This window comes from Balaenoptera borealis (genome assembly GCF_965194805.1).
Source record: "Balaenoptera borealis genome assembly, chromosome: 2".
NCBI classification, from domain to species: domain Eukaryota; kingdom Metazoa; phylum Chordata; class Mammalia; order Artiodactyla; family Balaenopteridae; genus Balaenoptera; species Balaenoptera borealis.
In genome coordinates, this window is record NC_138867.1 from 177,603,318 (window position 1) to 177,620,671 (window position 17,354).

A 17,354-nucleotide genomic window follows, 5' to 3' on the forward strand; every position below is an offset into this window, starting at 1 on the left:
ATCAGCGTGTGTGTGGGGGTGGGGGGATGGGGGGAGATCACCAACAGCTTTCCAAGAGGGAAGTGACAAGACAGATACTGTATCGAAGTTGACAAAAATCTATGGGGGATGGGGAGGGCAGGGAGTCACCTCACTGTGTGGGAGGTCAGCGATGTGGCACATGCCTGAGGGGCTGGGAGGGCTGGAGGGGTGGGATGGCTCTGCCACCAACTCACTGAGTGACCATCTCTCTGAGACCTTACTTCCTCGTCTGCAAAATGGGCAAAATACTATCCATAACATGCTATCCATAAGAGGGTATTTTCCGCATTTCCTTCAACCACCGCCCAGGAATGCAAAGAGAGAGCACAACCATTTGTGTTAAAAGAGGTTTTTGTCATCTCACTGGCAAAAGCATCCCTGATCAACTCAGGTAAGTGGTTAAGACAGTGGTGTCCGAGTACAGGATCAAGTGGGGACAAAGGGCACCTGCTGCTGTGCTCCGTGAGTTACCCGGGTGAGCCAAGCAGCCCGAGTGGAGGAAACCATGGGCTGTAAGCCATCTTTTAGGATTTGGACATTTTTAATTCATTAATAAAACAACGGGCGTGAGAGACAGAGGGTGGGGTGGCTGCCGGCTCGCAGCGGAGGCCAGGATGTGCTGCTCACCCTCCCGTCTCTGATGGTGAGGACCAGCTGGTGGGGCAGCGGGCCCAGGGCTCCCTACCTTGTGCATCTGGTGCATGTTGTCCTGAGGGTATCCTCCAGGCCCCTGGGTCGGGATGGGGTGTCCTGCTGAGGGAGGCCCTGGGCTGGGCCCCATCATGCTGTGGGCGGAGCCGGGTGAGGGACCTGGGCTAGGGCCCAACATGGCTCCAGGGGAGGGGCCCGGGCCCGGGGAAGGGCCTGGCCGAGGAGTTCCGCCCAGGGGTGGGTCTGGAGTGGACATCTTCACGGGAGCTGCGGACAGTGGTCTCCTGCTGGAAGAAAGTCCCAGTCAGCGTGGGGGTCACGGCCATCGGCTGGGCGGGTCAGGGCAGGTCAAGGACGATCACACACAGTCATGTCAGAGCACCCATCTGACAGGGAGTTGGCGCCTTTGACGGGCACCCCCAGTCACCCAGTCCTTTCTCCTCCATTCCTCTCTGAGGAGGTGATACATCAGGCACCCAAAATCAGATCAAAGTCCCCCGAGGAAGGGGTGGGACTCAGGAGGTGGAGGCACCAGATGATACTGCCTCACTTCCCCTGGTATCTTTCTGATTACAACAGAGAGGACGTCGCAGGGCAGTGCTGACACACCCTTCACATCACTCCAACACTTGCTCATCTTCCTATTTAAGAAAAAAGAAGAATGTGACTAAGGCTCAAAGCCTTTGCTGGCAACAGCATCTGACTGGACCTTCATCAACTAAAACAAATATTCACAGCAAGTAATGCTGGTTTCCACTTAAGGCAGTGAGACCAAGTTTCCTTTAAAATACATGAATTTAAGTTTTAAAAGTAGGCTCCTTTAAAGAGAAGTATTACAGAACTAATGGCACTCTGATATCTCAAATACTTCAAAAGTGATATTCAAGTGCTGTAAACTAAAAATTGATGCCCGGAACTATGACCCCGAGCCTCCACAAGATCCAAAAATCAGGTAAAAAAATATCCAATGATGTTGGTAAGTTATGATTGCTATGATTGGTCTGTGAGCTGATAAATTTTATAAGTGCTCCCTACAGTAAGGGTTCAGTTTTCAGGGAACCCTCAATATGTTATGACTGTAAGTTCTATGGCTGTTAAGTAAAATTCTCTTTAACAACCCCTTTCCTGATAAAGGAGTAATACATTCTCAGTGCTGAAATCTGGAAAACATAAAAAGAATACAGAAACTTAAAATTACCCATCGTCCTACCAGACACAGAGGTTAAGTGCTTGCTGGCCCTGCAGAGAGCAAGAAGCAACCCTGCCCTCCTTACCCCTCCCAGCAGGGTATGTGTGTGTGGGGAGAGAGGGCTGCAGCTCCTCAGAGACCCCCAGAGCTGTGACGATGGAGCCCTCTCAGGATGGAGAGCTGACCGGTGCTCCCGCTGGGATCCGGCCACACTCCAGTGCTTCTCCTTCGAGGCTATTACACACACAGACACTCGCTCTACAGAATTACTCAGCACATTCTAGGCCAGCTTTCTCTTCAGAGAATCATACCTACGACCTTTTCATCATTTAACAGTCTTCAAGACACAAATTCTAGCAGTTCCACCAAGTTCCCTGGTGCTGATGCATCCCGAGTTATTTAAAAGCCCCTCTTTATTTATTTACTTTTTAATTGGAGTATAGATGATTTACAATGTCGTGTTGCTTGCTGCGGTACAGCAAAGTGAATCAGTTGTACATATACATATACCCACTCTTTTTTAGATTTTTTTTCCCATACAGGCCATTACAGAGTACTGAGTAGAGTTCCCTGTGCTCTAAAGTAGGTCTTTATTAATTATCAAAAGCCCCTCTCTTGTTGGCATGCCACAAATCTGCTTTTGTTTCTGTGGACTTTTTGGTTTGGGGAATGAATCTCTTTGCCCCTAAGCTCTACTGGGCTCTCCTGATTCTAAGGATAAATCTTGAAAAAGTACAGGAACATTTTTAATTCTCTTGACTCAAAAAAAAAAAAAGTCTTCATTTGAAAGGTGGGGGTATATCTTCCTGGATAACAGATCAAAAGCCCGAACTTCTTCAGTCCAGTTTTATGACTAAATAACTGGAACAGAGAGGGTCAGAAATCTTGGCAGAGCCAGGACCAGCAGCTGTCACCCCTGCCTGCTTGTGAACACACCTGACCTTATGAGAAAACACTCCACCATCCTCCCGGCATCCCTGATCTCCTCCAAAGCTCAAGGAGCCTCAGTGCTGGACCTTAAATACACCTAACAGGAGTGCTGGAGAACTGACATGTGCTCACAATCCCTTCCCCACAAATCCAAAACCCAATACGCTCAAGGAAAAAAATCAAACTTTAAAAAAAAATAAATTCGAGACAAATTCATTTGGAAGCAAAATCTGACCTGATTCAAAAAGACCTGTACTCAGAAAATTCTAAAACTCTGATGAAAGAAACTGAAGAAATACAAACAGATGGAAAGATACACTGTGTTCATGGACTGGAAGAATCAGTGTTGTTAAAATGACCAAATTACCCAAGGCAATCTACAGATTCAGTGCAATCCCTATGAAAATACCCATGGCATTTTTTACAGAACTAGAACAAATAATTCTAAAATTTGTAGGGAAACACAAAAGACCCTGAATTACCAAAGCAATACTGAGAAAGAAGAACAGGGCTGGAGGTATCATGCTCCCTGACTTCAGACTACACTACAAAGCCAGAGTAATCAAAAGAGTATGGCACTGGCACAGAAACAGACACACAGATCAATGGAACAGAATAGAGCCCAGAAATAAATCCACGCATTTATGGTCAATTAATCTACAACAAAGGAGACAAGAATATATGCAGAAAAGACACATGTACCCAAATGTTCATAGCAGTATTATTTACAGTAGCCAAGATATGGAAGCAACCTAAGTATCCAGCCACAGATGAATGGATAAAGATGTGGTGTGCGTGTGTATATATATACACACACACACACACACATATATACAACAGAATATCACTCAGCCATAAAAAAAGAATGGAATTTTGCCGTTTGCAACATGGATGGACCTAGAGGGTATTATGCTTAGTCAAATACGTCAGAGAAAGACAAATACTCTGTTGTCACTTATATATGGAATCTAAAAATAAAACAAATGAACATAACAAAACAGAAACAGACTCACAGATATAGAGAACTAATGGTGACCAGTGGGGAGAGAGGAGAGGGAGGGGCAAGATGGCAGTAGAGGATGAGGAGGTACAAACTACTATGTATAAAATGAATAATCGACAAGGATATATTGTACAGCATAGGGAATACAGCCAATATTTTATGATAACTTTAAAGGGAGTATAATGTACAAAAACGTCTGAATCACATCGTACACCTGAAACTAATATTGTAAATCAACTATACCACAATTAAAAAAAAAAAAATTTGACCTGATTCAGCTCCATGTGAATATTCACACATTCTGCCGCACAAACAGGATGCTCTTTGCACTGCCACGTGACAGCGGTCTGCGCCCTGTATCTCGTTTGCTAAAATGCTGATTCTAGAGTTGGAAACCTCTGGTCCAGGGGTTTGTCTACAGGGTGGATGCACCAGCAGTCACACTTCCCAGGTGGGCAGCCAAGTGATACGGACGTGGCCGTGGCTGGACTGAGGATGATGGCTCCTCGGGGCTCCCTTCTGGGCCCTTTGTGTCCACAGGCCCTCTCTTCGGGTCCACAGAGCGCTGCTGAGGCGGGAAGAGGGAAAACAGTCCTGCAGCTCCTTAAGGAACCTGTGGCATCTGGCAGCTCATGGTTTCTTTCTCACCTGGAGGTCTCCACTCCAAGTCAAGCCAACTGAAACTGATGGCAAAATAAAATCCACACCACCCTCCTATCTAAAGACAGACGAACCGATGTGCCTCTGGAAGGACAGCTCTTCCCAAGGTCCCTCTAGGAATCAACTGCCTCCTCTCACAGCACCACTAACGTCATCGGTGACACACGGCAGCTCACCAAAGACATAGGAGGGCAGCGAAAAAGACTTTCACGCCCGAGTATGGCAACCTTCGCCTTCAAGAAGCATGGGCTTTCACAAAACCCTTTTTAAATGGCATTTCCTTCAGAAGCTGCCACCTCTGAAGGGTCAGGTTGCAATGAAACAGGTACAGAGCCACCGTCAGCAAACTCGTTTCTGGACTTGAAAGCTCAGACACACGTGGCAACGACAGTAAAGGAGATCCAAAAAGTGCAGACACAATGCAAAACCATCCTGAGCAGCAAAGCAGGTAGGGTTCCATCAAAAGCCCCACCAGGGGTTGGTGCTGGTGCCACCTGTGGACACAGGAGGGCAGTCCTACAGCATAGCGTTGGAGAGAACAGAAAAATGGAACTGGGGAGCGGCTCTCGGGTCCTTGGTGTAGTACTGAGGAGGGGGATCTTGAGTTCTGGCATACCTAAAGTGCCCTGATCGTAGGTATACAGCTGGATGAATCCTAGATCAGACATAGCACTTCCAACATTCCAGAAGGGGTCTTTGGCCCCTTCCCATCCAGAACCACCCTCCCGGTGGAACTCCTGTTCTGACTTTCTCACTGTAGGTTAGTTTCGCTTGTTACTGAACTCAATCTGAAAAGAGGGTCAGGGACTTCCCTGGCGGTCCAGTGGTTAGGACTCTGCACTTCCTTTGCAGGGGGTATGAGTCTGAACCCTGGTCAGAGAACTAAGATCCCACATGCCGTGCAGTGTGGCCAAAAAGAAAAAAAAAAAAGGAAAAAGAAAGAAAAGAAAAGAGGGTCATATAATTTACTTCTGCTCATCGCTAGGTCTGGGAGGGGCGGGCATCCACGCAGCTGGATGCTACTGTCAATTCTCCTGTTCCCAGATGTTGTGCTCCCAGGTTTTAGCACACATAAAGCTGCTGTGAACAGTGTCATTTGGTGGATGTGGGCGCTCATTTTCCTTGTGTGTCCAGGAGGGGAACTGCTGGTCATGAGGGAGGCATAACTTCACCTTGGCAGATATTGTCAGTTTTCCAAATCAGCACGACAATCACATACACCGCCCTCCCTGCAGCAGCTGGGTGAGCGTTCCAGTTCCTCTAAATCAACTCTTGGTGCTGTCAGTCTTTTTAATTTGTAACCGTTCTGGTGAGTGTATAATCGTACCTTATTCCAGTTTTAATTTGCATTTCCCTTGTGACTAATAGTGTTGCACCTTTCCATATGCTTACTGGCCACCAAGAGGTCCACTTTTGTACAGGCTGTAAGCTTTCACTAACATTTTATTGGGGATATGTTGTTGCTATTACTGTCTCCCAGCGATGAAGAGAAGTTCTTAATTTTAATGATGTCCAATGTATCAAGTCAGTTCTTTTATGGTTAGTGGTTTTGGGATCCTGTTTAAGAAATCTTTGACTACCTGTGACAATGAGAAATAATATATTTGGTCTCTGCCTTCAGTTCCTGACAGAGTTCCTAAAACCTGTGTAGTGATAGGAGTGATAAGAGCATCTTACACAGAGCTCCAAAATCCCTTAGAATTTCCTCAGTGATAGGAGTGTCTTTTGTTCTAATGAGGCTACTCTAGGTGGGCTCCTGGATGGCTTCAGGATGGGAGCTGGTCGTCAGAAAGATCAAACCATGGTGAGAAGCTTAGAACCTTCATCCCCACCCCATTCTCCAGTGAGGGGAGAGGGGCTGGAGATTGAGTTAATCGATCATGGTTACGTGATGAAGCACCATAAAACCCCTAAACTATGGCATTCAGAGAGCTTCTGGGTTGGTGAACACATCCACGTGCCAAGAGGGTGGTGCACCCCAACTTCATGCGGACAGAAGCTCCTGTGCTCCGGACCTTTCCAGACCTCACCCTATGTATCTCTTCTTCTGGCTGTTCATCTGTATCCTTTATAAACTGATAAACATAAGTGTCTTCTTGAGTTTTTTGAGTTGTTACAGCAAATTATCAAACCTTATGAGGGGGTCATGGGAATCCACGTTTGTAACCAAGTTGGACAGAAGTGTGGATAACCTTGGGACCCACTACGTGCGACTGGCATCTGAAGTGGGGGGCAGTCTTGTGGGACTGAGCCCTTAACCTGTGAGGTCTGCACCAACTCTGGGTAGTTAGTGTCAGAATTGAATTGAACTGTAGGACACCCTGTTTTTGTCCACAGGAACTTGGAGAATTGGTTGGTGTGGAACACCCACGTTTGGTGTCAGAAGTACTGTGACACTTTACTACCCAAGATCATGGAGATAGAGAAAGGGAAGGAATATTTTAAAGTCCAGGAGGATTGTGACTTGTTCCTGCCTCCTAGTGGTTTACAATTATTGAGGATGAATCAGTCACAAAGAAAGCGCAGGGAGGTAAGATCCAGTCAGAGAGGGGAGGGAAAGGAGTGGTCCCATTTGGTAATAAGGACAGGAATTTATTTCCTCACTGAGCCTGCACCACCACCCTACGAGGAAGGACTACCAGACAGAGGGGTCCCTGAGGCTCACAGGCCACCCAGTGGGTCAATGCAAGAGCTGGAGTCACAAGCCCAAGGCCATAGTAGAGCTCAGACTCTGAGCGTGGACTCTGCCACCTGCCAGTGGCACAACGCCGCACTCCCTGAGCCTGTTTCCTCTCTGCAGGCTGGGGCTGAGACCAGTCCGTCCCTCAGGGGTCGCTAGCTGTGTCACACAACCTAACACACGCCAGGCACATGCCAGCAGCAAGCGCTACCACGCTGCTGGTGAAATCAGCCATTAGCGCTCCGGACGCACGGCACTCAGGACAACAGGCTCAATTCCCTCCTCGGGAAGTAGAGGTTGCACGAGGCAGCTCCGCTGACCTGGAGGAGCAGCGGCTGCCTGAACGCCAGCACAGCCTTGGTGCAAGTGAGGACCAGCTGTCAAAAGTGACCGCGGTCCAGCCTGACAATCAATGGATAGGATTTGGGCCACAAACTCTCCCTTGCCTTTTTAGCTCCCACTGCACAAAGGAGTTGTTCTTAGCCATCATCAAGCCAGCCCTTCCTGAGGTGCGGGGCTGGGCATGGCCCTGCGGAGAGCCAGAGAGGGTGTGGGACGGGATACCAATGTGCTCCTACCCAGGGCGGGCCAGACAAGTTCAGCCAGGAATTTCAGAAGAGAGATAAGATCTGAGGGCAAGGAACACCCCTCTCCCCAAACCCCTTCTTCCCTCATCACCAAACCTCCTCATACAGGAAACTAAAGATCTGGCATTTTCAGCAAAGCCCTTGGGTCCCCTAGGTCATCCTCAAGGCTGCCTCAGGGGGGTTCAGGTGGCTTTCTGGTGCTGCCTGGACTCCCGCAACAAGTCCCTCTCTGACAACTCACTTGGTGTCTGGGCTGGAAGAGGTGGGGCAACTTTGCACAACACAGAAATCCATCTCAAGCCAGACAGACAACCCAAACCTAAGCAGGCGAGAAAAGCGAAGGACAAGGGGATGCAGGGGCCAAAATGGCAAAGCCACTAGCACATGTGTGTCTGGGAGCCTCATCGAGATGTGTGTGGCCCGAGGGGCAGGGGTATTTGGGGGTTCCACGAGGGGGGAACGGAACCTTGGGCAGGTAGCCCGAAGGCATGTGACAGAAAGTAAATGTACTCCAGGGCCAGAACCAAAAAGCTGAAAACTAAAAACAGTTCAGGAGGCTGTGAGATGAAAACAGACTCCCAGGTTCCTGGGGCCAAAGGGTCTGGAAGGGACTCAGCCATTTCACCTCAATTTCTCTGAGAAGCCCCCCAACTGCCGAACAACCAGAACTGCCCGCAATCCATGCTGTACAAGTCAAAGCATCATTAAAAATGAATGCGGGACACGGTACACGTGGACACAGAGGATGGTCCAAAATGAAGCAGGGGAACAAGGCATCGTCAAAGTTAGGGGTGCTTGGCCCGAACCCCACTTTACTAAGAAGAACAATTTCTGCACGTTAATCCGAGCACAGAAGCCAGAAAACACGTACCAAACTGCCAGCGGCTCTCTCTGGAGGCGTCTGTTGGGGAGCTTACACTTTCCACATCACAGATTTCTGGACTTTTTCTTTGTGTGTTTGTTTTAACTATTACTTTTGTAAACAGATTTTTAAAAAACACTTTAAGGAAAAAGAAAAAAAAAAAGCCCTGGATCAGAAAAAATACCTGGGAGATAAACACCCAGAAAAGATGCCCCAAGAAGTGCCTTTGTGGAAATAAAGGAGGAAGATCAAAGGATCTGCGGACTGTGTTATTTTCCACCTACTTTCAACTTCACCAAAATCACTATGCCGACATTCACATGCGGAACCAGACCTGCTTGAGGATCAGAGGTCTAGTTTCTTCTTTCGTACCACTCTTAGCGTTTCTCTTAGAAATAAAAAAGGACCGTGGTGGCTGGCCACTGTGGCAGGACAGGCTGCCAACAGGCGATCGGGACCCTCTGAAATCTGCTTGCTGAGATTATGGGTTGGCTTTTTTTTTTTTCCATCTTGCCTAAAAACCAGCTTTATATTTAAGTTTGGTCCCAGGATGGCTGCTCTTTTGTTTTTTGGGGCGTGGAGAAATTTGTTCGAAGACACATTTCAGCAGCAGCAACACTGCGGTCAAGTCAGGACCCGGCGCTCAGATGGTGCAAGGTGGCCAGGCCGGATGGCTTCAGCAGAGCCAGCCCCATCCGCCACATTTAAACTACAAAATGAGATTTCCACCTCCCCCATCCCCACCCCCGCCACACTCCACGACTAAGAAAACCCTCCACACCTGACCTGACGGTGTGGGGTGCACTAGTCCTCGAACCTGCAAGGACGTGCAGGGCGGGGCACCTGTGGTTTTAAGGACCGCGTGGAAATGGCTTATTCCTGAGATCCTGGGAAGCTGGCTGTTCTGTGGCATTTCCCTTGCAATATAATTAAGTAGCAAAACCTTGCCCTACATTTAAAAGGGAATGCATTTGAGAAACTAAAAAACCATGTCGTGATGATAAATTACAGTGTCTTCTCAGTTCTACCTCAGAGGTAGACATGCCAAATTGCTACCAAGTACTATTTTTAGCACTGGGAATTATATATCATTTCATTCATTGGAATCCTCCCCCCTGCCCTTTTTAAGTTTTTCATTCATCTGAAAACCACTGAAGAGTACCTCCCCATCTATAACATGGCAGGAGACATGAAGACAACCAGGCCAGCCCTCTGCCCTCGGGGAGTTCAAGCTCTAATCCAGCAGGGAGATAAACTGTCCACACTTCAAGAACACAAACACGAGCCTATCTACACAGGTGTTTTCCAAACTCTTTTTACCATGACCCAGACTCCAATGTGACCCAGCACAAACACGCATCAAGTAACCAAGACAAGTTGTACAGTTCTGTCCAGACCCTGCCCCCCGTGAAACTTGGGTAGACTCTCCTCCTTTTCTCTGTTAAGCCTGACCAAGCCCCGCTGGATGGACATCATGACCCACCACTGGGTCTGCTGTGGGGCCTGCTCTGTACTCAACACTGAGCACGATGCGTGACCTGTGCGTGTCCCCCATGACAGGGACGCACAAAGTGCAAGTGTGGCCAAGAATAGGTGGGGCGGCGTGGCACCTGTAACTGCCGAGTGTCACTCGTGACAGACCCCCAGCCACCCCCAAATACTTAGGGAGAACAAACTCTGCGCTGAACAGGGTTCTAAGCACTGGCCATGCAACAGAGAACAAAGTCCCTGCCTGGTGGGACGGACAACTGAGTGACAGAAACAAGCACACAAATAAATAGCACACAATGTCACGCAGTGGGTGGAAGTGCTATGAATAAAGTAGCAGGGTTAACGGTCAAGCTTACAGGAGGTGCGTTTCCAATCATGGTGGGCAGTGATGGGGACACATCTGAGCAGAGACCTGAAGTGAAATGGGAGCCAGTGGCTATGGACAGGCAGAGGGACCAGCAAGTGCAAAGGCCCTGGGGTGGGACCCTGAAGGAGGAGAGCAGGCGAGAACGGTGTGGCAGCAGATGAGGTCAGAGATGGGCAAAGAGGGCAGATCACAGGCCTCAAGGGCAGTGGTAAGGAAGTAGGAGTCTACCCTAGGTGCAATGGGAAACTACTGGAATGTTCTGGGTGAGGCAGCGACATGGTCCGATGATGGTTTTAGAAGACTTTTCTGTACAGGCAGATGGAATGGATGTGAGAGAATGAGAGGAGACAGGGATGACCAAGGTGACCAGCAGGGCCTCAGCTAGCACATGCCATTTGAAATATAAAGGGTGTCCCTTCCTTGGGGGCGACCAGCCCTGGAACCAGGCTTAGTTTAGCAAAGCCCAGCCAGGCTGGATTCCAGCCCCAACTTGCATCCCCTTGGTTCATGACTGGCGACTGAGGTGCCAACTGGGGACTATGGGAGAACCAGGGGGTTTTACGCTCAGAGAGGTTACGTTGTTTGCCCAAAATCACGTAGGAATAGAGTCCTGCCTACCTCAAGCCTGTCCAACTCTAATGCCTGAGTAACTGATTCAGGCTGAGGATCAGAAGACGGAGGAGGAGGAGGGTCTGGAAGAGCACAAGGTGCAGCAAAGAGAAGCACTCCAAAGGCGGGAGCCTCTGAGGGGTGTTTCGAGGAGGCAGATGAGGGCGCTCAGCGCGCTGGCGGTCAAGGCTGTGGTCGGATGTGTGCTCTGCGGTCATCAGGGCCAGAAGCAGCTCCCAGGGCACATCGAGGAGCCCCCTGTGCTTCAGCGTCACCATCAGGACAAGGAGGCACCCACTGTGCCCCTTTACTGGGACTTTCAGAGCAAGGTGGGGTGGTACACATCAAACCCTGCCCCCTCAAGTCTCTCACTGTAACAGGTGAGGTAGCAACTGCCACTCGGCCACCTGCTTCCTGAACCAGCAGGGCGCAACCTGCCAGTGAAAGGAGAACTTAAACCACCCCAAGGAGCCATTTTAAAGCCCATCATCTTTTTCTTTTTCTTTTTTTTATTTTATAGAAGTATAGTTGATTTATAATGTCGTGTACAGCACATTAATATGTGTATTCTTTTTCAGATTCTTTTCCCTTATACGTTATTACAAAATACTGAGTACAGTCCTCTGTGCTATACAGTACAGGTCGTTGGGAAAGCCCATTCTCTTTATCACACTCCTGCGGGTGGTAAACTTCACACTGAGCAAAACTCAAGACTGTTCCCAGTTACAAGTGCCCACACACAAAAATGAAGACATGGCCCTTCAGCAAAGTAACAGAACCCCAAAACAAAGCCCTGGAAACCAGTCTGGGTTTCTAGGAAGGGGCCAGCTACCTGTTCTCTAAAGAAAGCCCCTTCCCTGAGGGAACTGGAGGGAAATGGATGCATCCCTTTCCTTCCCTCTGCCCTGTGAAATATGATCTCCCAAGAGACCCAGCTACACCTGGTGCCTCCCGCAAGGTCCTTCCCCACACAGGAAGATGAGTGGAGGCCAAATTTCTCATGCCCATCAAATCCATATCCTGAAAAATTTGCACGCAGCTAACAAAACTCTAAGATATCACCGATCCTATCAATGAGCTTAATACTTCTTAGGGATGACATCTGGAAGGTGATAGCAACAGCAACTCAGTTCTGATGTATTCACCCTCGGACATCTCCCTCCAATATTCTTGCCGCTGTTACTTCCCTTTTATAGTAGGTTTGGCGTATTCTTTTGATTTTAATTTTAAAAAAAACTCTCTCTTCAGTGTTCCAATCAACGTTACAAGTTATGAAGAGATATATGAAATGCAAAACAAACACTTGATATTTTTTAAAACCCATGCCACCAGACACACTTCCCTCTTTCCAATGCTGTATGGTGAAACTGCAAGCACACAATTTTTTTTTTTTAAGCACACAATTTTTAAATTATTAAGGACAAAATGAAGGAGCTGATTCCTTTGCTACCACTTTGAAAACATACAGAACTATTAAAATGGGGCAAAAATCTGTTCTGTATCTCAACCCGCTAGGATGTTGTAGAGATCATAATATATGACAACGGCTACAAACTGTTTAGTCTTGTGTGTCAGGCATTGTCCTAAGCACTTAACGTTCGTCATCTGTCATCTTGCTGTTGTTTAGTCCTTGCAGCAATCCAACAAGTTCGGTACTATTACTGTCCCCCTTTGCAAACAAGGAGACAGGTAGGAGCGGAGAACAAGGTCCTTGTCTGCCTGTTCCCAGCTAAACCCCCAGCCCCCAGCTGTGCCTGGCTCGTGGCAGGCACTCAATGCACACTTGTTTGCTATACGAACGGGGAATGCGTGGCTGGGCTACTTCTTGCACAACTGCAGGGGGCGCCATTCACGTTGTGCTCTGTCTCTGGTGACTGTGAACGCCCTCTGTGCCATGGTAGCCCTGATAGCCCAGGCCAAAATCTGCTGTCATGTCTGAGGACTTACAAGGTGCCAGGCACTGTCACCCCCATTGCCTTGAGGCACCAAGAGGGAAAGTGGCCAAGCCAGGAGTCAGACTTGGATGTTCAACCCGAGAACTCCTGGTGAAATATCCCTGGACCTTAGTTTCTTCACCTGCAGAACGTTCTCATGGGATATTCACCTAACACAACTAATCCCTCCCACTCTCCCACATCTGATAAACAGCTAGGACCTGAAGCTGGTCTAGGATTACCTCCCAATGTTTTGAGGGTCCGCAAGGAGTAGCAAAGGTATATAAATAAATACGTGTTTATGTTGGAGTGCTTTTCACTGACAGGAAGTTTGGAGACCACTGCACTGCCCTACACAGAAGCTCTGATGAGGTCACCCCACCACCACCCCCAGCTCAAAAACCTGCAAGATCAACATCTCCTGAAGTGCTGGACACAAAATGATTTTAAGTGGCATGCGGAAGAACGTTTATTATTTTCATAATTGTGTATGCATTGATTTTAAAGAAAATTATAAAAATATATATAACCGGCACATCAAACCTGGGATTTCTGGGATACAGAATGACTCTAACTTATGTTTTCAGTTTTTTAAACAGTTAATTTACAAATACATACATACATAAACAATATTAACTCCAATAAATTGAGGGCTCGTTACATGCCAGGCTCTGCAGTGTGTTAAGCCACTTCGCATACTATCTTTTCAACCCTCATGACAATTCTTTGAGGTGGTCCCACTGTCATACCTGTTTCACAAGTGGGGGGACCTACTGGTAAGTGTCTTGCTTGAGGTCAAACTAGGATTTAGAGCTGGCTGTGAATACAGGAGGTCTGATTCCAGAACTAGCACTCCACACCACCACCTCATATTAACCACTGCCCCACACACACCCTCATTGTTGGGGTAATGAGGTTTGGAAAACAATGGCCTGGAAAGTTTAAAAACAAAAACAAAAACAAAAACAAAACCAGCAACAGCAACTAACATTTATTGCCTACAACCCCCCTTCAGTCGTGTGCCAAGCACTTCACACACATGTTCACTCAATCCTCCCGCATACCCTCCTCATTCATCCACAAAGGTTCACTGAGGGCCTACTACGTGCTGGGCCCGGGGTACACTGCAGGAGATCAGGTAGACACAGCTGAGGGCTCTGATGGCCCTTGGAGAAGAAGAGATGTATAATTACAAACTGGGGTAACTGCTACACAAGAAAGGTTCAGGGTGATGCGCGAGTGTAGCAGAGGGGAGCGATGACTGGTCCCGGGTGGTCAAATACAGCCTGGACGTCCTCCCTGATCCTGAGTAAAGGCCCCCCTCTTCCACGCAGCCTCCCTGATCTCCGGTTCCCATCACTCACTCCCCTGCGCATCCATCCACTGTGTTCCTCACACATGATAGGCCAAGGGTAGTTGTTCCCACATTTACCACCTGTTCCCCTACAGGACTGGAGAGGCTCCTCAGGGCACCTAACCTCCAACCATCGAACACCCAGTAGGGACTCAACAAATAATGAACAATAAAGGAAGAGATTGTACTGAACAACAATAATAGTGCTTCCCTCTAGCCAAGAACCATTTAACAGGCCTTCACCAACTCCATTTGTGGCATTATTCCCATTTCACATACGAAGACAGTAAGAGGTTCAGAGAGATTAAGCTATTTGCCTCACGTCACACAGCTAAGTGACCAGCAACGCCAGGAATCAAACTCGAATGCGGTCTGTCAATTAAAAGTGAAAACTTGTTTCAAATTCCTGGGAAGTGGCTCTCACGCTTATTCCCTACTTTCCCCAAGGATTCACTGGGCGGGGGGGGGGGGGGGGGGTAGGAAATCAAGACTAGTGTCTTCAAGACCGGCACAAAACATCCTCTCCTGAAAAATCCACGTTTTAATTAAATAAAAGCCTTAATCTGGAAAATCTACTGAGAGGAAGAGAAAAGGATGCAAAACTAAAACAATGCTTTCAACAGCAAACAGTTTCCCCGGTCCTTCCCCACTTGCTGCCGACCCCCGCTTCAGGGCAAACATTCTGAAGTCACTACTTGCGAGGGATTAGGAGAGTTATTTACCTTTCCTTGAAAATCTAAAATGACATGATTTTTTAAAATAAAATTTTAGGTCGGCTAACCCAAGGGGGCTGCTAATGTTCGTGTCCAGGCGACGCTGGACACACCTGGGGTTTTTCCTCCTGAGTTCCGACCGCAGCCTCGCCAAAAATCAACATTCGAGTCGGACCCGTTACAACGTAGCCAGAAAAGCCAGGACGCCTGGCTATTGTTGGAGCCCCGATGGGGGCCGGGCCCCTGGCCCGCCGACGGGGCTGCGAGCTTTGTCCTGCGACCCCGGCGAGAACGCGCGCGAAGGGCGCGCGGCCTCCACTTGGCCCGGGCCCCCACCCCACCGGCCCGCGGATACTGTAGCCGCCGCGGCCTCGCTGCACTGTGGCCTTCCCCGCGCGCGCGGTGCCGGCCAGGCTTCTTGACCCTCGGGCGCCGCCGTACCCCAGCCCCAATCCGGGCGCCAACGGCCCCCTCCACCCTCAGCGCCCTGGCTCCATTCAAACCGTCCTCCCAAGTCCCGCGCCGCGCTCACCCCGAGACCCGCGTTCCTTACCGGGAGTCGACGGCGCCGTCGCCTTCCCGGCGCCGCCCCCACCCCTCCGCGCGGGGCCGGGGGCAGAATGGGCGTCTCGTCTCTTCTCACGAAACAAAGAAGGCGCCACCGCTGCCGCCGAGCGAGGGTAAGCCTGGCGCGCGCGCCCGCCCGCCCGCCTCAGCCGCCCCCCCACCACGCCGCCCGCGCCCCCGCTGCGCGCGCACTCGTCACCTCCCCTCCCCCCACCACAGACAGCCTCTCTCGCTTCCGTCGCCGGCCCGGCCTCTTGCGCGTGCCCGCCCGCCCTTCCGCTCCTATCGCGCGTGCGCGCCCGCCTGGGGGTTGGGGGGGGAAGTTGGGAAAGGTGGGTGGGGCCACAGAGACCAAGCGCGCCCGACTCACCTCCCCACGCTGTGCGGGACGGTCCTGCGCCTGCGCGCGGGGGGTCTTCGTCCTCCGCACGCCGCGCATCTCCACGCCGCCGGGCATGCGCAGAGCGGGTGGCACTGCGGCGGTTGTGGAGGAGGAGGTGGCTGAGGGAGGTGGGGGGATGGGGTGGCAGCGAGGTCTGAGGAGAAGGGGTGGCCGAGGGACCCTGAGACTCGTAAGTGAGGCCCCAAGGTCGTGCGTGAAGGCAGGAGGCGGACAGGCTGGGCCGGGGACGAGCAGAGCCGACCCCTGGGCCAAGGGCGGACCTAGGAACCGCTTTCATCCCTGGTCGGAGGATGGTGGTGCCCGTCCGGCTTTGCCGAACGGGCACCGACCGTGGCTGCCTTTTCTGCAAAACCTGCCTAGGGCTATTAATTGGATTAGCAGATATCTGTTGACCTGCCCCAGGCTCAGGTGCTACGGAACCGAACAAAAATCTCACCCTCTGTGGCGCTCACGGTCTAGTGGGAGAGGCAGGCGCGGGGCTAGAGAATTAAGTAACATACACTTTGTTGATATGAAGACAGGAAGGGTCGTGGGAGTTTTAAATGGGGCAGCTAAGGAAGGCCTCGCTGCGAAGACATTTGAGTCAAGACATAAAAGCAGTGACGGAGAGAGCCTTGTTCCGAGTGTGAAGACCCAGAGCCTGTAGGCGGCTTGGTCTCTTTATGTTTTTAAAGTATCTCCGAGTCTGTGTATGTCGCGTTTAGCTCCGCAGCTGGACAGACGCTCCCCAAGGTCAAGTCCCACAGCCTATGACTGTCCCTACCCCTGCTTCTCTCAGGCCGGCTCTTCCTCATTTTTCAGGTCTCAGCTGACACATCACCTCCACTGGCCTTGCCTCCTTTTTGATCACTGCCTCTTTTTCCTTTCTTTCACAATTCTTGCGTACCCCTTTTATTTGTCTGTCTCACTCAAATGACACGATGTTGTAAATTTTAGTCCCTAGTGAATACCCAGCATCTAGTGTGTCGCCCCCCTCTGCCACATGCTAGATACTTAAAAAAAATTTTGGGGGGGGCTTCCCTGGTGGCGCAGTGGTTGAGAATCTGCCTGCCAATGCAGGGGACACGGGTTCGAGCCCTGGTCTGGGAAGATCCCACATGCCGCGGAGCAGCTGGGCCCGTGAGCCACAATTACTGAGCCTGCGCGTCTGGAGCCTGTGCTCTGCAATGGGAGGGGCCGCGATAGTGAGAGGCCCGCGCACCGCGATGAAGAGTGGCCCCCACTTGCCGCAACTGGAGAAAGCCCTCGCACAGAAATGAAGACCCAACACAGCCATAAATAAAAATAAAATAAAATAAAAAATTAAAAAAAAATTTTTTTTGATTGAAAGAAT

General features: G+C 49.8%; 1 protein-coding gene and 1 long non-coding RNA gene across 13 annotated transcripts in view; one reads left to right on the top strand and one right to left on the bottom strand.

Moving 5' to 3' along the window:
* Nucleotides 1–15,783, bottom strand: part of SMARCA4 (SWI/SNF related BAF chromatin remodeling complex subunit ATPase 4) — an 87,421-nt gene extending 71,638 nt beyond the window's left edge. For 5 of the 12 annotated variants that reach the window (XM_082380174.1, XM_082380171.1, XM_082380170.1 and 2 more), the window contains exons 1-2: nt 15,605–15,776; nt 707–959 (exon numbers count right to left, since the gene is read on the bottom strand). In XM_082380174.1, the coding sequence (XP_082236300.1) occupies nt 707–928 (222 nt within the window). In that variant the 5' untranslated portion in view covers nt 929–959; nt 15,605–15,776. Of the gene's footprint in view, nt 1–706; nt 960–15,604 lie in introns of those variants that run through there. The other 7 variants (XM_082380172.1, XM_082380168.1, XM_082380167.1 and 4 more) reach the window with 6 other exon arrangements.
* LOC309623372 lies at nt 15,697–17,334 on the top strand. Its single transcript, XR_014241342.1, has 2 exons — nt 15,697–15,731; nt 17,081–17,334. It is a non-coding gene; the product is annotated as an uncharacterized lncRNA (long non-coding RNA).
* Nucleotides 17,335–17,354: the final 20 nt, after the last annotated feature.